The sequence below is a fragment of the Tigriopus californicus genome, chromosome 2 (assembly GCF_007210705.1).
Source record: "Tigriopus californicus strain San Diego chromosome 2, Tcal_SD_v2.1, whole genome shotgun sequence".
Classification (NCBI taxonomy): Eukaryota; Metazoa; Arthropoda; class Copepoda; order Harpacticoida; family Harpacticidae; genus Tigriopus; species Tigriopus californicus.
The window spans coordinates 11684363-11708449 of NC_081441.1; the positions used below are offsets into that span (position 1 = coordinate 11684363).

Below are 24087 nucleotides of genomic sequence, written 5' to 3' on the forward strand. Positions count from 1 at the left end.
AATATGGGATTATCAGGGCGTATCCTATCACAACGAACTAAGTTGAAACCAACTATGGTTAGTTCTTCATCTAAGACCCCTGGTCGAAGCCAGGTTTCTGTTAAAGAGATGAATGAAATCTTCCTCTCAACGGCCAGTTCTTCTAAGATCTTAACTTTTGTGCTGTCTTTTTAAAAAATCAGACAATGCACGTTCAAATATAGCCCCTTTATGGGCCTCTCTTTTGACGGACCAAGTTCACAAGATCTTGGACCATCCTCTCCAACCGTAAAAAATCCCTCTTATCAACAAAGCTACGTTCTACTGGAGGCAAAACATGAACTAATGGGGATGCTTGGGTTTGAGGTATGGGTTGGGCAGCTACATTTGAATAGGAACGAATTTTGGGAATAGGGGTGGGACAAGGAATATCAGGAAGGAGGGTTTTTATAGGAATGGGTGTAGATCAGGTATTTGAGGGAAGAGGAGGGAATTGGGAGAGAGAATAAAACCTCAACATTGGTCAAATCAGTCGACTTCTCAACTACTGGGTGAGCCTGTTTGTTATTCAAGAAACACCCTGGTTTCATTGACCCCAAGCAACTCAAACTTCTATAATAAAGGGTTTATTGATTACGGGAGGATCCTTCCCAGCTAAGACCAAGTCCAAACATTGTCTAGCCTCTTTACTGACTTTTCCAAAGATTTACCTTCCATCATGAATGCAGGAGGAACTATCATTTAGCAGCAAAATTAAGAGACCAAAAAAAGGAGGAAAACTAAAAGGCTAAGCAATCTTGTCTTGAGATATAGGACAATGAAGCAAAATAGGCATAAACTACCTCACATCAAACTAAACATGCAAATCTAAGTTGGAGATAGTAAACAAGACGTAAGGGATAAAGAAAAGCAAGGAATCAAGAAATTGGTAAGCAACACAAAAACACATAAATCAACTCAACGAACTGATCTAATTAATATTCAATCAATGCACTAATGAATAATAATTTCTAACTATCCATGACCAATGCAATGAAACTAGCAAACTATGAACTCTACGCATAACGATTGGGGAATAAATATACCACATACAACATCAGAGAGAAATTGCTAAATCTAAACATAAACATGATAGAGCAATAAACCACGGATCCCTCCTTGGCTATACTTATCAAGTTTTAAAGCAATAATGTCTTACCAAAAGCCGCGAAAAGCCAAAACTAATTGAGTGAATAGATGTGATTTATTAATCAATTCAAATAATATCATTCAGACCCTAAAGCAAGGGTCATTTTTTCCTGAGGTACACCGCATTCTTCCACTTTGCCGACATCGACCAGTTGAGCAGTCGTCCGTGAACAAAACGTCGAATGTAAGAGCCTTGTTGTTCAAGTTTCGGATCTGGTCATTCTTGAATTGGTAAAAGAAAGTTGTGATGGGCTTCACTTCTCCGTTGGGCACTGATCCCGTGCTAAGGGACTTCTCTTGGGTACCATCGCAACTGCATATCCTGTATCCCTCATCGACCTCCTTGTCATTTCGGGCTGAAACGAAACGACCAGAATAACTGAATTTGTAAGTAAATGTAAATATTCGTATTTTTTACGCTATCGAAACCAAAAGTGAACAATAATCAACGTAAGAGTTAAGAGAGGAAAAAGTTGACCACATCCCACATCAGTGTTGGGACGAGTCATGCAAAACGTAGATTAAAGCGAGTCCTTGGGAGTGTCCGGTAAAGGCTAAAAAATCAAGATCCATCTTGAGTCCTTTCCCGGACTTGAGTCCAACAAAAGCCATATCTTACTTTTTTTTTTTACAAAAACCGGTTTTCAGCGGTATAATGTTCTCTCTCCGGCACGAAAAAGGAAACCAAACGCCACCATTATCACCATAAATCTTATTTTATGGTGTTGTGTTCGCGAGTGGCTAGAATGTAAGTTTCCAGTCACTCGTGAAGAGAATGAACATTCTCTCACGTCAGATTTGGCTTCGACTGGTTTCAATTGAAAATCATATGTACAGGACCGGTTCTTGTAAAAGAAAACTGTGTATTCAATAACGGGGGCGTTCGTTATATGCAGTTCAATCAAGTTCGGATCTCAAAAGTCGATAGGTCAACACCTTGACCTTTTTGACTTTCTTCAAGCCTCACTTCTATAAACTCCACGCTAAGAATGCCCGCACTATTGCATAAATAGCTATTGCTAAACTAAACAAATCTAGTTTTATCATTTCTCAAATAATGGTTTCTCTCATGGGCAACTTGCGACAGTGTAAGGTCCGTTTATGAGGGAATTCAATAAAAAAGAATAATTACTCTGAACTCAAGTCCTTCCTAAAAGGCTCAAATCTGACAAATTTCTCCAAATTGGAATGAAAGACTACAAGCTCGAGTTCATAGCCTTTACAACAATTCTTGGGTTTAAATCATCTTATAACCAAAACCCGTTCAGAAACTTATTTGGCCCAACATATTTTGTGTTAGAATTTCAAAACTTAATCTATTCTATAATATGTCTCCAAACCCTTTTTAGTTCGTATCTATTTTTTGTGCCCTAAAAAACTTTGGGATTAACCAAAGTAAAAATTTGTACATTAGCAATACCTTGCAATGTTTCTAAGGTTAGCAAATGGGAACATTGACTGAAAATCTAAACAAAAACTTTACATGCGTTTTTGAATGGAATTTACTTGAAATCGTCAAATTTTGGGCAATGGCAGTAAAAAATCCCTTTTAATTAATTTAATCAACCCATCATGATTTAAAAAGCATTGACCTACTCTCATAAGATCCCAGAGAAATATGTATCAGGGAGAATGAGCAAAGTCTGCGAAGACACTCGCGTGGCCAACTAACAAAATGAGACTGATGTCACATTGTTTTCAATGATGATGCCAATCCTTGACGTTACTGCTGTCACATTGACGAAAGCATTATTATTTTGTGCCAAACAAACGGAGATTATCTAAATTATTGTCAGCCTGCCCATCAGAACTTTGATTCTCGACATATATCCAGGAGGTATTGTTCTCGCGTTTTCTTTTGTTGAAAGAGCAGAAGTTTTCAGAAAGAAGCCCAAAGCATCAATGACAGTTGTTCCAGGGAAAAGTCACGAGATATCAATCACGACTATGCATATTATTGTTTATTGTGTTGTTTTTCTCAGTTCAAGTAAGAGCTGAATTGGCCATCATTGGTTTAATGAATGAAGCTTAAACAGCCGAGAGAATGCCGCAACTTTGTTATCCATTATCCTGCATTGCCCCCAGGAATCCAAACAATGTTAGCCCAAATGAGTTTTGAAAATACAAATGTAACTTGTCGTCCCCTTTCAAGAAAATTGACACTTGGTACAACCTGAGGCGAGTTTTTTAAACGCTCGTACCTCTGAGTTAAGGCTAGGACCTTACGCAGAATGAGCATTTGCTCACCTCTTTGGCCAGTGTAGTTTCATACCGGTTAACGTCCAAGCCCCTAACTCCAAGGTACGAGCTTTAAAAAAATGGCCTCTGGTCAAGGGTTAGTTGACTACTAATTTTTTTTTTCTTCATAATGTGCTACTACAAAAGCTGACTAAAAAATGACACTTGACCCTAGATAAAACGATATTTTTCTTTGTTCCAATAGCCCTTTTACGCTGCACGAAATAGGGTTTACCCGGTTTACCTACTGCACTTCAGAGGACGCTTTGTGAGTCAGCCTCTACCAAATAAAGGGCCGATTGGGCCGATTCCTCTTTATTGAATTATAATGCGTTTGTATTGTTTTCGGCTAATTCTATCAAAATATTATGTATACTAGGTGACCTGGGTCACAAAATGTGTCCGGAAAAGAAATCTACCGTGCCTCTTCGTTTTGTTTGGGCTGCCTGACGTTGCAATTAAAGACCCTTATGGGTTACGGCAACCTTCTCGATCAGCATTGAAACAACGTAAGCGGAGACATAAATAATTCAAATAGACGCCCTTAACACAGTTGTTGAACTGACTGATTAGATCATATTAAAGCTTTATCCAGGGGATGTGACCAGCAACGCTCATGACTCTTTATCATCTGGCTAAAGGTTCATCCAATGTCTTGGCAGACCGAGCTAGCCCTACATTCAAGGACTAGCTCAAATTCGTTGGTAGACCAAATATCATATAAAGATTGAAAGGTAATAAAGAGACGAAACAAAAGCTTTCATTTTAGCAGTACTGGGAATGACATACCCTGTAGCGGTTACAAAAGCCCGTGAAAAAACAAACCAAAAAAATGATCCTTGGCGTGACAGGTAAAGTGTGGCTTTTTTTTATTTGTAGCTATTATTCATCTCAAGAGCAAGCTAACTTGAGAGTCTTTGTGCCCTACTGGTGAGCCTACTTACTGATAGTCCAGGTGCCAATGCCGCCAATGCCCTCGTCTCCCCAAGGAATGATTTGCGCCGTGATGTGTTTCTTCAGTGTGATCTTCTTTCCCTTACGCTCAATCATGGAGGCAGCTTCCGCTTCGGGCATTAATCTGATGGGTTTTCATGGGGGTTAACAGGAGAAACAAATGCATACAGTAAGTTTCATTTAAAGCTTATCCAGAAGAAAAGGAGTCCCTTATTGACTACTTTCAACTCAGAAAATCGGTCTATTTTTTTTAAAATATATTTCAAGGTACTTAACTTGAACTTTTTAAATTCAGTTTTTAAGCATTGAATTCAAAATGATATTGCCATGAGCTAGAGCTGTGCATCGGATTGACCAACAATTTTCGGATTCGGATTCGGTCGGATCAAACATTTCGTTCGGATCCGGATTCGGATTGGGTTCGGATCCGATCCAAGTCCAAAATTGCAAAAAAATGAAATGAATGTAGATTTGTTTTGAGAATGGTTACTTTCACAAGTCTCAAAATGTGAGATAAGCAAAGATCATCAAAGTTAAAATCTGTGAATGGACCTACGATCTTAAAAGCTATTACAATTATGTGGCAATCCCCCACAAATAAAGAAACCCAAAATTTCAGAAAATAAGAAAAGGATCAAAGTATTTGCGGTCCATACACTCAATATTAGGAAAAAGAAAACTAGAGTATCTCAACATATCAAGCCTGTTAATGCACAACTTTTGCACCATTTTGATAACAGAATTATATTCAATAGTACTACAATTGCAACAGGAAGATTATATTTTGACTAAGGCAATTCCACTCAATCTCATCATTTTAAAACGTTCATGTTACAAAACGGCACATTTAGGTAAAGCTAAATGACCTCTTTTTGTCAATTGGGTGAAAAATCAGATTTGGATCAGATTTTGCAAAATATTTCGGATTATAGTCGGATTAAGCAAATGTATCTCGGACTCGGATTTAGATTCGGTTATAAAAGAAATCGGATTCGGATTCGGATCGAGCAGAAAATTTCGGATTCGATTTTGGTCGGATTGGGAAAAAATTGTCGGATTCGGGTTCGGATTACAAAAAATCACTTTGGATCGGATTCGGAGACCCTGTCGGATCCGATGAGCTCTTAAAACATGATTTGGTGATTCGATATTATGCTAGGAAAAGTCATGCACAGTTTGCTGTAAAGGGTGAACTCAATTCAAAGTGGGAAAGATGAACAAGCTGGTGCTTTACTTCGCAAAAGCCTTTCCTTATCACAGATTGGCTCGACGATTTTCTCATCAAAAAGATTGGGACGGTCTCCCTAAATTTGAATTCTTTGCTTACGGTAGTCCACGATACTTCTTGGTAAATGCTTGATTGGATTCGTCAGTGGAACATTCGTTGTACTGGCCATTGCAACTTTGAGCCTTCAGGGCTTGGACCATGGCCAGGAGTCACAAAATTACGAGGGTTAGACCTTTATTCATGTTGAGGATAGCTGCACTCGTGTTTGAACGTTACTGACGAGTCTGAGCCTATTTGTCCAAATATATTAAAACAGCCTGTAGAACCCCAACCACGCAGGGTTGGTTCAAATCCAATGCGAAAGAAAATAAGGGCGTTGTTCGAATAGTATACTTTAAGTTAGACTTGGACAAGATAATGAAGACACTTTCTGATCAACCCAAATTCAAGGGAGATCCACAAACTCAAAATCCAAGGTTCCAACGAGTTGAGTTGAAAACAGATTTAAAGCAAAATCATGAAATAGCTGGGGATCAATATTTCTTTCTCGTGAGAGCAAATTGACAAAGAACCGTAACATTTCATTTCAAAAACAACATACCAAGAACTCGCCTTCAGCAAAAGAGTGCAATAGAAAAATAAGTCGCACCACTAAATATTGCAATCAACCAACCCTGAGCAAACGGCCCATGTAGATTTGTTCGCCTAAGAAGTGGCCTGTTGAGAAACTTGCTTGGCAGCTAGGTGCTGTGGCATGCTAATCAATATCGATTCATCATTTTAGACCTGTTTTTCAGCTTCATGCTTCTACTTCGAGCACTTTGGAGGTTTTCTGGCCCTTTTGTGTGACAAAATTGATGACTGCCCATCGAATATTCATGAAAAAAAAAATCATGCCATCGCACCAAAATTGGTTGGTTAGACTTTTCTAGAACTCTAGTTAGACCCAGAGATGACTAAATATATAGATCACTCGAGGGCACTGCTGTCGCATCGTTGAGGGTCAAAAGGCTCAATTCACAGTCGAGATAGTCTTGGCAGTTATAATAAAAATCTGAATCGTTGACAGTACGTCCAAATTCGGAATAGAAACCCAAACTACCGGACAGGTTCATGCAATAGGGAACCCGCTTAACACTATCACGAAACCTCTTTTACTAGAAAAAAACCTCCTCCTCCCAGTCAGTCGGAGAGACAACCTCAGCCAACCAGCAACACTGAGACGAATCTTTTCATTTTGCAACATTTGGACAGGCTCGTCAGGTCCGGACTCACAATACGAGTCTTTGCTAGGCCTTAGCATAAGATAAATCATTACTTTTTCTCCAAAATGTTCTTTCGTCGGTGGGAAAATACCCTAAGCTTGTATTTGCTAGTCGGTGACTACTCAATGTGTCAAGAAAATCAGACAAATCCAGTTTTGGTGGACCATGTGTATTTCAATGTGAGTTGATATAAAGTTACATAATTTGAATATTTCCTCCCGGAATCTCTGATCCAGGAGGAATAATAGACTATATTCTGGTCAATCTGGATCAATCACAAGGAATTTGTTTAAAGTCCAGATTGAAGCCTGTAAAACCAGCTAGTGTTGTTTCCAGGGTACGCAAGCCAACTTGAAAGGGTGATCCGGGCACAGCTGGAATTTGTAGAAATCGAAATCAAAGTGAGCCAAATAATGGAAAAAAAGTATCTTCGAAAATATTGCATTGCTAGTCGAGTCAGCCATTGTAATTGATGCAATTGATATTCCAAAGCCTTTTAACTATAAGTCGGGCGAGGAGCACACTGATTCCCAAATCCAAACTGAGAGAAATCAACGTAGATTGCAGAGCTCGTATTTGTAAATGATTGCGCTTTGGGCGATGTTACAAAGCAAGAAAGCCTGACTCAGTTATCTGACAGGGGTTGTATACTATTTGAGGCTAGGCATAATAGACTCCTTCTTACAGGTTTGTGCCACTGGATCGGTACTCGTATCGACGGTATTCAGGGCTCCACCACAATAACCGGAATGGACGCCCGATGGAAACGATAACGTACTCACAGGCTGGCAATCAGTCTATTCAACAAAAATAGATGGACGTCATCAGATTTTCAGCTTGTCAATTAGGTTAGGAATCAGTCACAACATTAGTAGAACTAGATACTGTTTTAATTACAAGACATGAAATGTACCTCTGCGTCAGTCGCTGTATTCGATAAGGCGAATGGATCAGGAGTGGTGACCGCGGATTCTCGGATTTGAAGTCGGCAGTATCCTAAAGGAAACAAGGATATAACAATATAAGCAAAGACCTAAGAGCATTTCTAAAAAGTAGTTTTTTCAACAACCTCAAGTTTGAGTTTTAGGCCTTGACGATGCAAAATTTTCACCTCAAAACCCAACAAGATAGCTCGTCAAACACCATGAAAGGATAATCATAAAATCCCTATTGACTCCAATTGATACTGTAAAATTAATCTGTACTCCACGCCTAATTTTCTGGCATGACAGAATCTATAGCACCCACCGGCTACTTCACAAGCCTTTATCTTTGACGGTCTCGCCACTGATAAAATAAAGGGATTGGTCCTCTTTTTAGCAATGAAATTATAATACCCAGTGTTCAGAAATTACCAGACTCTGAAATTATGGACAGACCTACTTCAAATTGACATTTTATTTATAAAAAATGCTCATTGATGGTGCCAAAATCAAAACAAGCCTTAATAACATTTGAAATATACTTCCAACATACCCAGAGTAAGATTTGTTAAAGGGCTATTCTTTAAATTCTTTATCTGACTTTAGACAGGAAGCAAGTACCTTTGCCTCTACTAGTGCACTCTTCGAAAAAGTGTTCAAAAACAATAATAGCTTAATATTGCATCCTTATCATAAACAAAACTGAATGTATATTCGATATCTTCTTTAATTTAACAAAGCAATGTATTTTTACGAGATCATTGATGTTTAAAGCTCGGAGCCTTTTGGGACTACCTCTAAAATATAGTTAGTGCTAAATATCAGAAATCTTGCCAAATTATTAAAACATATTTGTAACATTTCAGGGCTTAGTTTTAGTCAAAATATGCCACCTACCAAATGCCCTGATTGTACATAGGCTTTAATTTCTTTGCGTTCAAAATACATTTTGGATCTCATTAATTAAGATCCATGACATGTGTTTATTTTTCAATCTTGCATTTACTCTAAATTGTTAACTAAAACCCTCAATATACACGACAATGTATATTTAGGGAAATTAAAAACATTAGCGAAATGATTAGTCAATTTAACACAAATGTTACTTGGTACTTGATAAGCAGATAGTCTCGTGGTTTATCCGCTTGACCCTTTGACCGCTTTGCCTCAACCAATCGGAGTTAATGATTTCAGCCGACGCTGAATTTAATTGATTCATGGAAGGGCTTTAGAAAGTAAGCAGTTAAGCGTATAAGCCACGAAAATGTCAGCTAGTATTCGTAAAATAGAATTTGACTTTTTTATTGAAAGAATCCGTTTGCTGATTAAAACATTAATTAAGTAGCAAAACTACTCAGCTTAAGGTTTATAAGTTTTTGACTGTCTACTCAACTCTGGACCACTTGGTAACTATAAGTCGGCCTGATTCCCAAATTTGCCCACTCTGATCAAGGCCCTTGAAATACTTTTGTTTTAACTTTGAATTGGTTTATTCACTAAAAGGATTTAGGATCAATTGTAGTGACCGTAGAGGCTTAACATACTTTTTGAGAGCATTTCCAAGCCCTCGAGAATCCAGGCTAGTTCGAACAATGAAGTCCAACTCTCTTCTTTCTCGGGCTCCTTCATTGTTCAATTTGCTCCCTTCAAATATGCGTATGAAGTATGTAAATGTTGAACTATTAGCAGGATTTAAGTCAGACTTGGACAAGTTTTTTTTACGAAAATTCCTGATCAACCCTATATTCAAGGGCTAGCCAGATCCGCAAACTCTTAATTCGTTGGTCGATCAACCAACATCATTTATATGAAAATATAATTTAGCGGTAAGGAAGTCCGCAAAAAAAGAAACAAAAAAGCCAGCCATAAGTTTCCGATTCGTGGACCACTCTTTAATGACACCAGATAAAAGACTGAAGCTCTTTCAGGGGGTCACTAGCATAACAGTCCTGAAGGACCTTGTAACCTTCGGGTTCCTTGAATCCACGGAACGATTGGTTAGAAAAATGGAACCAATGTGCATTGGTCCATCATTGAACCTTTAATTTGCGAACTTCACGCATGACATGTAAAGCCTCTCGCGCAATTTCATCGGAAAATCCGATTTACAACTCACACAACGTCCCTTCGAACTTTGCGTAACATGGAGTATTGAGCTCACTCACCCTCTTCTTGTCTGAAGCAGTTTTGATAGTTCTGCTTGGTCAAGAGTTGGCCGTTGGCAAAGTTGTACGATTGTAAAGATCCACTCTCTCCCGTGAAGTATTGAGTGCAACCTTCAGGAGCCCTAAAAGCAGTGACGAAAAATAAAAAAAATAGGATGCATAGAAAAGAGACGATAGGTTCTTGGCAAACCGAAACTCAAGAGACTTTGGGGAAACAAAGGGCCAGGAAATACTAATCAGGTAACAGGGAAAGACAATAATTGGTCTCAATACAACATGTAAGCCAAAAAGCCATTGCAATAATGTGTCAAGGCCAAATTCATTATCATTGATATGACTTTCTGCTCTTCAGAGGGATCAAACTTTTTTATCCTTTGGTCGGCATAAATTGAGTTGAATTAGTTTTTTTTACTAAGGATTAAAACGTGCTTACTTGGCTGTATTGTCGCAAGTGAGATATGTGACTTTGATTTCGTAGGATCGACTTCCTGCCCCAGTGCCTTTGGAAATGGCCAACGTGCCAGCCGTGGTATCCGTATTGCCCGTCTCGAAATACACTGAAATGTCAAGAGGAACCACAATCACCAATGGAAACTATGTGAAGGGTGCAGTTCCACATTTTTCGTTGAGTTTGAACTCTCGTTGGAGATCACCCTGCATTAATCAGAGATCGAGTAACAGAACAGCCTGAAAGTTAACGCAAATAAGCCAAACCATTTTTGCCAGGCCACGACGACGTGGGTTCAAGCCTCGCCTGTGAAAGTATATCTCTATCAAGAGCGAAATTGTTGGTTCGGTTCTTCTTCCCGACTATCTTTTCGTTGTTATTTGGTGTCATAGCCTCTCAGATGGACCATCACCGGATTTTGGCACTGCTAATCAGAAATATGGATAGATAATGCGATGGTTGGCGGATGAAAATGCTAGTCCATTACACAGTCACATTCGAAACAGTTTTTACCGCTCAGGCATGGACGTTGCCTTCAAGTATAAGGGTATCCTCATTATCCACTTACTCACGGACTTATAGCGATATGGACTGCGAACGAGCTTGTCGCCAAATCGGCCTGATCTTGGTCAAAACGACGTTGAGCCACTTTTCGAATAAAGTTAAAAAATAGGCAACGTAGATATCTTCAAATAAAGGCAGGTCATTTCTATATTATCTAATTGCAAAGTCTTTTTCAAAAAATCGTTTCAAAGTTATGGTGTCAAAAGCTTATGTAGCTGACCAACAGCAGGCCGAAAATTCAAAATTTGTTTATTTCCTGATTCCCTAAGCATAACTTAGGGCTCAAACTTGGTCCAGCTCATCTATTTAACAAGATCTTGTGGTCGTATGAAGTGCTTATTTTGAATAAAGTGTACGGATTAGGAGATAAGAAAGTTTTGCTTCTGTTCGCAGTTCATATGTCTAGAAGTCCATTTAGCAACCTCTTTACTTTGGGTCGTAATCACAAGAAATATCTTTTTTTGACATGACTTACTGTGCTGTCCGGTTAAGGTTCCACAGACGGTTGGTGGGAATCCATTGTCAGTGTTCGAAAATGGACTCCTAACTGTTATAGCATCGGCCGCCGTGCCACAAGCTCCTATTAATGAATGAATGATCAGATGAAAGAAAAGTATCTCGCTTGATGTTTAAAGCAGAACAAAGATTTTGAGGATGTCTCTTACCTGTTGAGTCGAATTCTGTCTTCAAAGTCTCGAAATCTAACCTGAGGCGAAAATGTTGAGTTAAAGCACGTTACTTTTCTTAGGCGAAAAAAGGGCCAAACTTTGTCCATTTTTTGAAGTTTCATTTTCACTCACCGAATTTGGCAAAGGTCTGAAACGGAAACAAATGGGCATTAAACCAATGAATAAAGAATGATTCATTCAGAACTTCAATACAAGAAAGATATGTGATTGTGTTCAAATGTTTGGCTGTATTGACTATTTACTTCTAATTTCGCGGAATGTTTTCCAAGTCTTTTCTGCTATTGTCTACTTGAGTGTTGAAATGGAAATACTTACTTTCACTGATCCGATTGAATTTATATTCACAGGTCTCGCTCGCGGTCGTGTCAGCCGCAGGGTATCCATCGTTCTAACAAGACAAAACAAAAATATGAACAAGTCTGAGAACTTTTCATTTGTTAGAACTCATTGTTGAAACAAAGTGTCAACTTCGACAAAGCTCTTACCCGAATGTAGGTGCAGTTCTAAAAAGATGAAAAAAATTGAAGGATCTACACCATAAATACGGTAGCCCGTGGCCTTTACCAGGAAACAATGTGCTTTTACCTGAAAGATGGTTTGCTCGGCGGTACAAGCCCCATTTACAATGAAAAGACAACACACTCCAAAGCCTAAAAGTCGAAAGAATAAGCTTGTCCCCAGGATGTCATGGAAGCTCATACATTTTTTCACGACTATTTCACCTGCAGCACAATTTCCGGATGCGGTTCCACCTTTGGAACTACACGAAGTCGAATCCATGCATGTTCCACGCAAATTCCCGGCTCCTGTTGTGGTGCACGGGTCATTCTAAAAACCAGCCGGTCAAAGTATAAGTGAGTATTTTCAAGATCATGCAAAAAAAAACATTTTTTATTATGTTATTATTATTGTTACCTTGAATGTGACGATGTTGAAAATGCTAAAAAGTCCTGAAATAGTGTGGAAATAAAACGCATTACAGATGGAACTTGTAATAAGAGCCAATATCACCAAGCAGATATTTAGTTTTCCAAAGTTGATTAGTGGAATTGAGAAAGAATAGTTTTGTGCTGTACATCAATCTTACTTTTTTGACGGAAATTTGTCTCGTTCTTGTTTTGCGACATCACTCCATCCTGGAATGCCCACAAGGTCACAATCACAACTAGATGAGTCCAAAAGGCTAAAAAGGAAACAAATTGTGTCGTATTAGGTCAGGGTTAACAAATCTCATTTTGTGAAAACCCTGGATGAAAAATCAAACATTAGCAACCTTAAAGCAAGCAATGCAAATCAATTCACAGGATCATAGAGGTGAGGCCCAATATGAATCGACAGCATTTACCTTATCGCAACTAATACAATCAGCGCTTGTTTGAAGGTATCTGACTGGAAGAGCAATACCGACCATAACACTTTCATACCACAACTTCAAAAACAAAATATATTCTTCATCCGTCTCTAAGATCCCTCTGCCAAAGATTGTGCTAGCTAAGTACCAAGAAGACAAAGATATTTATAGTATGTATCTTATGAATACTTTACCCATGATGAGCCAGTGTTCACTTCGAACTCCAAATCGAAACTGTGGCGTTAACCTTTGAGATTTGGAAGCACCTCTGGTGATATGTACGACCATCAATCAATCCAACCGAGACAGACGCCGTAAGGAGCCGATCGGAACTCCTGTTGGCTCCGTTCAAGCACGGTAGAAAGCGAGGGATTCACCTGATCGGGAAATGACGAGCCAAATGACGGGCCAAAGGATCGGGCTCACTTCAATTTCATAAGTACCGTGCCTTGGAAAAAGGTGATAAATATGGGCAAAAAAAGATTTAAAAAGAGTTAGAAAAAATTGGACGATATGGAAATTTTGTAGTCAAATCAGGACCTGTTGTAAAAAACTGTATGCACATGAAAAACCATTGTTGAATTGTGAGGATGTGATGAAATAGGTCTGATCTTTGAATCATTGTTTTAGCGAGTCTTTACTCGCCTTCTTTTGAATATGCATTTGCAATGGTAGGGATCTTTTCTTTTGAACAAAAAAAATCATCAATTTGAGTCATATTAAGGTGACCAAATCACAAACTTTTGAAATATTTAAGCGCTCACAAGACAACGAATTGTGCTTTTTGTGGAATCTTAATAGACTGCATGGCAGATGACTTGCCAAAAACATTCAATTCCATATTCAAGGCGTGATCTTATGATCGCATTCGAAAATACTTTAGCGTGTGGCTGTAATATATTCTGATATGTGAAAACTTAATTTATCGTCAAGTCAACGCAAAGCCGAAAATCTTATTTGGCTTTTCGGTCTGTCTCCACCCAACTTATAAGATTCTTTTACTGTTCGACGAAATTTTGAAACTGAAACACGTGATGTTGGTCCTAAATAATATCAATTTTGCTGTCTCCTGATCAATAGAAATTATGTCTTTTATAACCAGTCTGAAATGTCTTCAATTCGTTGACAAGTCTCTCATGTTAAAAACCTTTTGTAGATACCAAAATGCTCGACCGTCGTGTCATCTATGAACATTGTGACTTTAGAATTAGTTGCATTTACTTCTATTCAAAAACTTAGAGTCTCATCTTTTCCCTTCTTTCAGGTACGGCACATGTTGCAAGAACTGGCTTTGACAAGTTCCTTCTATTTTTACTCTCTAACTCCTAGTCTCTAGCTTCTAATCCAACTCAATGCATTCCATTGTCTCTGTATTTCAAATCCGCTTTATGAGCAAAGTGAACTGAGTCAGTCTAAGCTGCTCTTTTATTGCCAATATTGTGTGGGGCGTCGAAATCTTTAATACTGGCCCTCTGCTGTCTTTATATTGATCAAGACTTATGGGCTGTACTTTGGTACTATTTTCTTACACTATTATTGCCAACGAAATTCCTAACCAATGTAGCCTAATATTCACTTTTTTCACTTTAATCGCGAATATCCGCTGTTCGAAACCACTCCATGCACCAAATAAAATAGTATATCCATTAATTTACTCCCATTTCGAAGTCGTTTTGCGCTTCTAGACAAGAAAACAAAATAAAACTGAAGATAGATATTTGGCTCTATTTTCATATTTTCTTGTTCCTTCCCTTTCGTGGCCTCTTCTTTGATCATATTTCGAACTTGTATATCTTCCTTCGAATCTTTAATTCATTTGGTATTCTTACAACTCACATTAGCGTGTTGCAGCTTCGCCTCTGACAATTTGGTGAAAATATATTTCTCAACTTTTTGAGACCAAACTAATTGATTGACAAACTTCTTGTAAATCATTTGGAACTATGATTTCCAAATCCGGCACTTTTGTTCTTCAATTTTCATGTTCCCAAATTGCGCTAAAAAATGTCTCTGAACGTTTTGAGTTTTCAAGCAATTCATTTAAAAAAGATATGATCGTAGAAGTATCGATTTTGTGGGACAAAACCTTCACAAGTTTACCAAACTTTTTCAAGCCTTGGAAAAAAAGCCACCAAGGGAACTTTTTGAAATTTTCGCTCCTATTGAATAAACACTAGAATGATTGAGGTAGCCCATATTCACCTAATAGATCACTCATTTTTTCCGTTAATGCCAGTCAAGCAAAAGCCCCTTATAGTTTATTCATGTCAAAATCGATCCAATTTTGAGTGCTACTATCAGATCATTATGGCACTATATTTTGAAACAAATCGCATGACCAGCCAATTTGCTCTTATGTTTTATGGCTTTGAAATCAATCCGTTTCCCAAATGGCTGACGTGGAATTTGGTTTAATTGCCATTGTGTGCGAGTCTGACAATGTCTTCCGAATGCCAATTGGTTTTCAAAATCTAATTGACGGGAGCATTCACGTGAATTGCTTGGATAATGAGGTTTGATTACAGTACGTTAATTGCTTTGAGGCAATCTGAAGACAGGCGGACCAAATGACCATGTTCCGGTTGTGTTTCCATTCCTCCCCGCAGGGCTACTCATTGTTTATGCATGGGTGGGCAAATTTGATTTAATGGCACCTCTTATTGAGTGAAGTAAAAGCATGCAAAGATTTAGTGCTTGAGACGTGCTTACCTGGGCCAATTAAGAAAATTGTTTCGGCAAGTCAGTCATGCTCGACAGGAAAGCCAAATCATGAGAAGCGGGATCGCTAGCATAATTTGCTTTGGTTTTGATTTCTCGTGTCGAATCGACGGTTTTTTTTCCATTGACAGTACCTCCTTAGTGTTTGGCTCTGAGGATAGAAAAGTGTATTTCAAGGGATAATGAGAAGATTTACCAACATATGATTACCTGCGGATTTCATTGGGAATGAAGGGATTTTCTATGATCACATATGACCCCTTCGATGAAAGCCAGAGTCGAATATCAATGAGCACAAGATTGTATTGATCTTGAGCGAATTGATTCGCCCGTGACAGAAAAGCGACATTTTGCTGGCAGAAAATCGGAAAGATAGCTGTGTGAGATTTTTTCAGAGGGGATATACACTAAATGTTTGTTGAGCCTTTTCATTCCTTCTTTTTTAGAGACGAGAGAAACAAGAAAGCATAAAATGTGTAGAGCATGTCAAGCTCTCAAAATCTGAATTTGACTATAATTCTTGACAAAAGTAACGTTGACGTGTTCCCTACGAATATTAGAGGGAGGCAAATTAAACAATGAAGGAGCCCGAGAAAGAAGAGATATGGACTTCATTGTTCGAACTTGCCTGGTTTCCCGAGGGCTTGAAGGTGCTCTCAAAGCGCACATTTAGAGCCTCTACGGTCACTAGAATTGCCCCTAAATCCTGGGTTGGGACAAAGCTCATGGATGCTTTTGAAGACGTACAGTATCAGGTACCTTTCGTAACTCCTCTGAACAAAAGGCCATTACAAAAATCGGCAAAACTAGGCTTATTTGTCCCCTCGCTGTCTGAAATCATCGTTTGGGTTCCTGCTTAGACTCACCCATATCTTTTGAAGATGCCAATTATGATCTTTTATTTGGAAGCAAACACAATATTACATGCTCTTTCCATCTCTTCAAACTCTGCATTTCAAAAAAGTATGCGAAACGAGATAGATAGACTTCCTTAAGCGAGCCCAACGCAACGATGATGTTATTACTTTTTAAGCATTGTCTTGAAGAAATAATACGAAATTACGTCTTGTCTAATTTTCACATGGTGCTAACATATTCTGCCTTAAACAAGGGTAAATCAGCACCTTCAATTATTGATGTCAATGCCTAATGGTTTCAGGCACAATTATTGGTCGAACGACTCCAACGTTTTCGTAGATTATTTGTGCTTATCAGTCAAATCCTTCTGGATTTGAGAAGCCTATACGTCACTTTCCACCTGTACATGATAGCTTGTTTTCGATTGTACATTCAAACCTCTTTTATCATGCGATAATTAGTTACTTGAAGAATGTAAACTTGATGGCTCTCAATTTCTTCGCATGGTCAAGTGAGCAGATATTTGCATGAAACACGCGTGTAATGGTTATCGAGCTTGGTTGGAAACGATTAGAGTAATCATCAAAAAGCTTTCGTAGTTTAGCCCAAGGAAATCTTATATTTGTTTCAGGGTGATTAAACTCCCCCCTACCTCATTCTTTAATTGCTCTTGCAGTTGGAGTGTGAGTGGGAAATGGGAGCAGAAATGTCGAATTCATCCTTGTCGCCTCATTCTTTTTACAAAATAAGTCAGGGACCCTCATGATGTTTGAAACAGAACAAGACAAATATATCTGAAATCTTCGTCAAAAAACGGTAGTTGGGAGTGTTGGGGCGAGTCCTTTGATTTTTGACCTTTTTGCCCGACTCAAGACCGGCAGAGGCTTTGAGTCTTTTACTTGAGTCATCTGAAGCAAAAAGACTCATTTTGCGATATTCTAAGAAAGCGGAATATTTTTTTCTTATGGTTCCGGACTCGAGTCCGGCCAATTCTCCAAAATCGAGTAAAAGACTCCGAGTATGTAGGATATGTTTTGTATCATATTCCTAAGCCAACTTGCGGACCGTTGAGAGACAAATTGCTTTAAACACTTAACTAAGCAACACCCCTTTTTTACACGTTGACCAGCTTCTTTATATTATTTCATGATATTATACACATACTAGCATAAACATACTATATTTTACACACAATGCATATATGTAACGAAAACCAGCCACACATTTTCCGTGTTTCACATGTGTTTCAATTGTTAAGAGATTCGATACTATTACCTAATTGACAAATTCAGGGAAGAAGTACTCATTTACTTTCTCACTCTTCGACTTCCATATCATATTTGGCCAATGTAATGTCATACCATCTGACTCAACTTAACATTGTTCCGTTTTTCATGATTCTGAAAAGGTATACGAGATCAACATTCAATCTTTGGAGCAATGAGTTGTGTGGTTTGGTGGGCTCGCATTTGCCACACACGCAGAAAATCAGACAATGTTTGTTTGTTTTTTCTTGCACCTTCTTTCACAAAGTTAGTCTTAACTCCAACAATTTTTTGTTCCATAAACACCATCCAATGGATTCTTGCCGCCATTTGATTCAAATTAGTTGGCTCATTATCTGACAAAAAAGCAATTTCAACAAATTATTCGCTTCCCAGAGCACAATTAAAAGTAACTACCAGCCTCGAATTCCTATTCACGCGGAACAAAAACCTATAAAACTTTCGGAAATTTATTTGAATCTGATCTGGCCGTTAATGATTGGCGCAAATGGTCTCTAGCCAATCATCGATTGGTCACAGATCAAGGCTCCTGTTGTTTTCTCGTATTTGTTTCGTTCAACATTGATGAGGGCAAGTTTCCCTTTAAAAGACGCCTTACGCTGCACGAAATATGGTTTACGTTCTGCACTTCAGAGGGCACTTTGTGAGTCAGCCTTTGCCAAATCAAGGGCCGATTGGGCAGATTTCTCTTTATTGAATTATGATACGTTTGTGTTGTTCTGACTCATTCAACCAAAATCTTATGTATAATTAGTGACACCAGTCACATAATGTCCAGAAATATATCGCTTTCACGGCATGTCACGAGTAGTGTATTTAGCAATAAGGGCCCTTATTTGCAACGTCACACGGCCCAAAGAAAACGGGAAGAGGCACGGTAGATTGCTACATAAACTGCTCTTGCCTTGCCTTGAACGCAATTTCTTTTCCGGACATTATGTGACCCGAGGCGCTAATTGAAAATAAGATTTTGATAGAATTAGTCAAAAGCAACACAAACGCATTATAATTCAATAACAAGGAATTGGCCCAATCGGCTCTTTATTTGGTAGAGGCTGAATGACAAAGCGCCCTCTGGAGTGCAGAGCGTAAAACATATTTCTTGCAGGGTGAGGGAGCTATCCACCGTGCCTCTTCCCGATTTGTTTGGGCAATCTGACGTTGCAAGTAAGGCACCTTATATAAGTTAGGTCAAAATTAATTCAATTCTTCCAAGTCGATCTGTTCGACTTGAAACTTATGGAATCTTTTGAGGTTCATGAAACTGCTGTTTGTTATAGTCAGCACGATTTTTGAGCGCATTTAAGAGGGGTTTGATCATATACGCAGAGTAAGTCATTGTTGCACTAGAGAGTCATGAATCCATTGATGTGTGGAACGTAATTGTATTGCATACTCATGTGTATAGGTAACAGTGGTTAAAATGTTGTAATTGTCACGACCCCCAAAAACCAAAAATACTCGTTACTTGCTTCTTTTTTTCACGCTCCAGAGTGGCATGTAATATTTCGTTTCTCTCTTGGCAACTGAAGTAACTTGAAGCTTTGAGGCAATCTGTACAGAAATTGCCATTTTTGCAATTTTCACATATCCTAACGAAAGAAGCTCATGGCTGGAAATGGTATTTGCTTTTGATGATGATGCTTTATTTAGGGTCTCGTGTATAGTAGATGAATAATGAAAGAAAACATTGACGAAAAATGGTTTTAACAACACTGAATGGGTTTGTGGTTTCAAATCTTATTATATTTGCAGTGCTCTAATGTTTATGCCTCCTCATTCAAATTCTGTTGAATTAAAAGTCCAGATTCTTAGTGAAGTTGTCCTTTTGGCTAGAGTATGTTGCACCAAATATCGCAACTCTCCCCTATATCCTTTCATAGCTTACACGACAGGGTTTTAAGTGGGAGGTTTATTAGCTTGAGAACTTCTTATACTGTTTTCCCATCATGACTTTTTGTTTCATTAGTCATGATTCAATAAAATCCTTTTTTGCGATACCATAGCATCACACACGGCAAGAATAAGTGTTTAGTTGGGTCATGAGATGGAAAATGTATCTAATCTGTTGATGAATTATTGTGTAGTGGTTTTCGGTCCAATTGGTGGCCAATGATGATGAAAACTGAAACCATTCAACTTGTAATAGTTAAGTAGCCGCCCAAGAGATTTGAAATTAAAGTGTAGCTAGCTAATGTTATGAGATATATTTTCTGGACTTTCTATGTCTTTGTTTTTATTACATTGTGTTGTTACGGCCGTAAATTCTTGGCCAGTAGGCGACCTTTTAATTAAGACAAAAACTCATGTTTCTCTTGATTTGCCAACATCAAAAAATAACCTTAAAGGGCTAGATTCCATAGCTGATAGCTATTTCCTAACAATTTAGCGCAAGGAGCTTAAATGGGTTTTTTACAAATCTATAATTGAGATCAAACCAATTCAAATATGTTCAACCTAGACATGCTTACACAGTACAATACATTGCTGTCGTGATTCAATAATTTTGGCAATTTTGGCAATTTGTTATTTCATTTTGGTGCCACAAGCTTTTTGTGAAGAACATGACATTCTTGGATATGATTTGGATTCAAGGTTTGATTTGACGTTAGCAAACATCTCTGTCGATACTTTTTGAATCATTGAAACATTGAAATGGTGTCGAGCCATACAATTTAGGGTGGATTTCTTTTTTCATCATTATCATTACAAGGACCTTGACATCTGTCTGTTTCATGAAATGTGGTTATGAGCACAAACCCTGTACAACGGAGAGAAATTGCAACAGACAGAGAAAACTGTTTTAAGAAAGAAAATTCCCTACCAGCTTTCAAGTGATTCGTAATTTTGAAGGCTCGAAGCCACTTTCATTTTCATTTCATTTCAATCTGTCACGATTTTTTATCATTGTAAGTATTCCTCTGATTAATATGAACCTATAATTTGCATCGATATTAAGGACCGGATCAAGTTTGACCTATTGACATTTGTCAACATTGTCCGTCCGAAGAGCAGACCAAAATCTCGCCCAGAGGTCAGTTTTTTTTAAACACTCGTACTCGTAAACTACTCCGACTTAAGGCTTGGACGTAACCCAAAATGAGCATTCAATCATCACTTTGGTCAGTGTATGCTATCACCAGTTAACGATTAACACCCCCAGCTCTGAAGTAGGAGCTTCAAAATGCAGACCTCAGGATGTACTGAAGACAAACAGGTGCTTATTCAGACCCGAAAGAAGACGTTTTGGAAGACATTGAATTGTTTATCGAAAGCATTTTTGTACTCACTTCTTGGCGGGTATTTTCAAGAACGGGATTTATAGATATATGGACCTCATGTCTCCATTGTGCATGACATTGTAGCCCAGATTGTGAAGGAGACGATCTACCACATGTCATTTCATTTGTTAAAGGCTTCTTGACTTGTTCATAGACTTTGGGAGCAATTTTAACGAGGTTACATCACTCCATATCGAAGAATTGCTCTTGAATGTGTAGGATACCGGGCACGGACAATCAATTCATCCAAGGATCTTCTTCAGGAGGTTTGTCTAAAAGCTCCTGAAGATGTGAACTTTGTCGGCAGAATTGCTTAAGTGATCATAAAATGTGCATATTATATAGGTTTCTAAACTAAACAGTTGCAAAGCTCTGTAACTTGTGAACCATTTGGAGCTAATTCTGACACCCCATTAAGAGCCTTAAAACATCTTTGTCCAACAATAAAAATGGCTGTCAAGACTGTGTTACCGTTTACTTGACATGCAGTTATAGAATTGTACGTATGTTTTCTTGTTAAAGAACTTTGAACAAATCCCTACCCTTCCGTATGGACGTAATTTCAACGCTCACTCAAGCATGAGAATAAACAACGCCATTGTCGACGGAAAAGCCTCAAGGAAAGCCAATCCTGAAAGAAATCATGTCAAAGAGCGCTTCCGATTGGTGCCTTATCGTTCTGCTAAGAAAGGAATACTGCGGGCTGGCTCTGTTCACACCAAACTTCTTTGACAACTTGGATGTTACCAGTTCCACTTAGCTTGTCAGTGTGATCAGATCTCCGCAAAATGAAGCATTTCCCCACATTGGTTCTGGTAACCATTATTGGCTTGGGCGTTGAAGTCTCCTCAGTGACATCTCGAAATGGCACACGAGCTGGGAAGCGTAAGTCCAAAAGCTGATCTTCATATTCAAGCCATTCAGTTGAGCAGGCTTTGGCCGTTCAATCAATAATAAATAGGGAGGGATTCCGCTGACGATTTGCCATCTCTTCTGTTTCAGTGTTTTCCATTTTTCAGGTCGTCACCTTTCCGGTAAGACAAGATTCCGATTTAGTTCCCCATGAAATTTGTTAAACTCATAGATTTTCATCTTTTATTGTTTCCAGAATGCTCCCTGTGTGGGATCCTCAACCAGAAACGGAACCTGTTTTACATGTCAGGAATTAATGCATAAGCATGAGAGCTAACACTATGAAGCGATTATATGGAAATTTATATTGTACAAATGGAAGCGGATATATGATTGGTATTGATCCTTGATTGGAGGCAAGATATCTCCAAACGAAGAAAACCATAAAACGGAAAAGGTCAGGTTTGGTACGGAATAAGCGGTAAGCTAACCCTTTTTATAGTACTATTTTGTGGACGTAGACCGTTAGTAAAATGCGATTCGAGCAAAGAATTCCAACAGAGTTTGATGTCATCAACAACTACAAACAGTGGTTAAATTCCCTTAGAAGTTTTAATGTAAATATCCAAACACGTATTGACATTTTTCTACCTCACAAAATCGTAAGGAACAGATTTAGTTTTATCGTCAAATGGGATTCTAGCCCACGTAAAAAACTTACATGCTTAGAAACGTTTTACAAACTTTAATTTTCAAAAAGCACATTCAATGAAAATTGGGAGTTCATTTACTTAGCGCTTACTTACAAATTACTATTTGATCTAGTAAAACGCTAACGTACCGCAGTTATAGTTATGGAATGTACCAAAATATTGTTTTACTTTTTGATGTATGGAAAATCGGTATCAACTTTTAAAAAAGTTGACTAAGATATAACCAGGGCCTTCACTAAGAGTATTAGATCTTATCATAATTTCTCAGTAAGCTCTAACACAGTGCACTCCTTACTATCATTAATTAGGTTTTCAAAAAATATTGTTTTTATGATGCTTTTAGCCATGTAAGATTTTTATGTGGATTATAATTCTATAAAGCAATAAAAACCAACACGTTTTTATAAAAGCTAGAAAAACGCCAAAATGAAGGTGTGTGGGTATTTTTCTGGAAGTTTCATGGAACTTTTTGACCAACTTGTACTCAAACGGATGCCGTCACCATCTTACGAATGCTTAATGGTGAAGTCGTCAATGCCAGTTAGAATCCTTTTTATGAACAATTAACTTGTGCTGACAATAGATTTAAAGTGCCCTGACTAATTTGTTATTTGAATACTTTGAAAGTGTGGGGCTTTCATGTGGGGCTTGACCTACAGGTTGTCAATATCGGTTTGATTCTGTTTGTGTAAACTTTTTGGAAAGTTGAGAAATACGTTCATACTCTTTATTGACCCCTCCGATGAAATATGTCACAAGCTTTTTGGGTGACTGACGTTATGAATTGAACACATATCAGCATACCAAAGGGAGATTGCAGGCAAAAGTTATGTTACAAGATCCGATCAATGTAACAAGAATATGATTATCATTTGACTGAGTTAGATTACTGTTGTTGTTGTTGTTGTTGTTGTTGTTGTTGTTGTTGTATGTGCCCTCTGTGGGTATATAGACCTCGATACGGCCTCAAAGAGACACATACTGCATGTCTTTTTTTATATCAGTGGGCGACATTGGCCAATTCTTTACAAGTCCCATTTCATGCTCTTCTTGCCTGCTGCTGTGAGATATTTTGCAGACCTTTCCCTTTAGGTATCCTTGAAAGAACAAAATCCCAGAGAGGGCAGCTCGGAGGGATACAAGCCTATTTTTTCGACCCACATTGCAGGGATTCTCTTTTTCAATTTGGCCACGAAGTTTTTAGTAGGGCCGGCCAAAACTTGCATCCTGTGTATTGGGCAAATTTTGCCAAAAACTTGCACAACCGAGATTTTTCTGCATTTTTTGCATCGGCAAAGTCTGCAAGTTTAGGAGAAGTATTTGACAATTTTCTGCAATTTATTGAGCATTTTGAGCCATTTCAGCAAAAAAATATTACTACAGGTGA

The 24087-nt window shown here is 38.3% G+C and overlaps 3 protein-coding genes and 1 long non-coding RNA gene across 4 annotated transcripts in view; 2 read left to right on the forward strand and 2 right to left on the reverse strand.

The window, feature by feature from the left end:
* Nucleotides 1-7681, forward strand: part of LOC131876802 (uncharacterized) — a 16391-nt gene extending 8710 nt beyond the window's left edge. Inside the window, exons 2-3 of the long non-coding RNA XR_009372817.1 lie at nt 4285-4528; nt 7540-7681. This is a non-coding gene — a long non-coding RNA (uncharacterized LOC131876802). The remainder of the gene's footprint in view (nt 1-4284; nt 4529-7539) is intronic.
* LOC131876801 (uncharacterized) lies at nt 1204-5895 on the reverse strand. Its single transcript, XM_059222291.1, has 3 exons — nt 5687-5895; nt 4350-4483; nt 1204-1523 (listed from the first exon to the last, which is right to left on the reverse strand). The coding sequence occupies exons 1-3, from the start codon at nt 5785-5787 to the stop codon at nt 1249-1251; spliced, it is 510 nt and encodes a 169-aa protein (XP_059078274.1). The 5' UTR covers nt 5788-5895; the 3' UTR covers nt 1204-1248.
* Nucleotides 7016-13426, reverse strand: LOC131876800 (uncharacterized). Its single transcript, XM_059222290.1, has 15 exons — nt 13187-13426; nt 12729-12824; nt 12557-12591; nt 12364-12469; nt 12227-12291; nt 12127-12144; nt 11957-12029; nt 11753-11768; nt 11618-11658; nt 11428-11532; nt 10374-10497; nt 9941-10062; nt 7766-7848; nt 7538-7649; nt 7016-7226 (listed from the first exon to the last, which is right to left on the reverse strand). Exons 1-15 carry the CDS (start codon nt 13278-13280, stop codon nt 7123-7125), a joined length of 1194 nt encoding a protein of 397 aa, XP_059078273.1. The 5' UTR covers nt 13281-13426; the 3' UTR covers nt 7016-7122.
* An 8474-nt stretch (nt 13427-21900) lies between these two features.
* The window catches only part of LOC131876798 (uncharacterized), a 16278-nt gene continuing 14091 nt past the window's right edge, over nt 21901-24087 (forward strand). Inside the window, exons 1-3 of the mRNA XM_059222288.1 lie at nt 21901-22020; nt 22138-22169; nt 22244-22292. Coding sequence (XP_059078271.1) covers nt 21924-22020; nt 22138-22169; nt 22244-22292 — 178 coding nt within the window. The 5' untranslated portion in view covers nt 21901-21923. The remainder of the gene's footprint in view (nt 22021-22137; nt 22170-22243; nt 22293-24087) is intronic.

Excerpts from the sequence above, each read along its gene's own strand:
- LOC131876801 (XM_059222291.1), bottom strand. The coding sequence starts at position 5,787 with ATGGTCCAAGCCCTGAAGGCTCAAAGTTGCAATGGCCAGTACAACGAA. Across the intron at positions 4,484-5,686 it reads AAGAAGTATCGTGGACTACC|ATTAATGCCCGAAGCGGAAG; the intron begins GTAAGCAAAGAA and ends AAAACCCATCAG. Across the intron at positions 1,524-4,349 it reads CATTGGCACCTGGACTATCA|CCCGAAATGACAAGGAGGTC; the intron begins GTAAGTAGGCTC and ends GTTTCGTTTCAG.
- LOC131876800 (XM_059222290.1), bottom strand. The coding sequence starts at position 13,280 with ATGGTCGTACATATCACCAGAGGTGCTTCCAAATCTCAAAGGTTAACG. Across the intron at positions 12,292-12,363 it reads ATCCGGAAATTGTGCTGCAG|GCTTTGGAGTGTGTTGTCTT; the intron begins GTGAAATAGTCG and ends TTCGACTTTTAG. Across the intron at positions 10,063-10,373 it reads ACTTGCGACAATACAGCCAA|GGCTCCTGAAGGTTGCACTC; the intron begins GTAAGCACGTTT and ends CACTGCTTTTAG.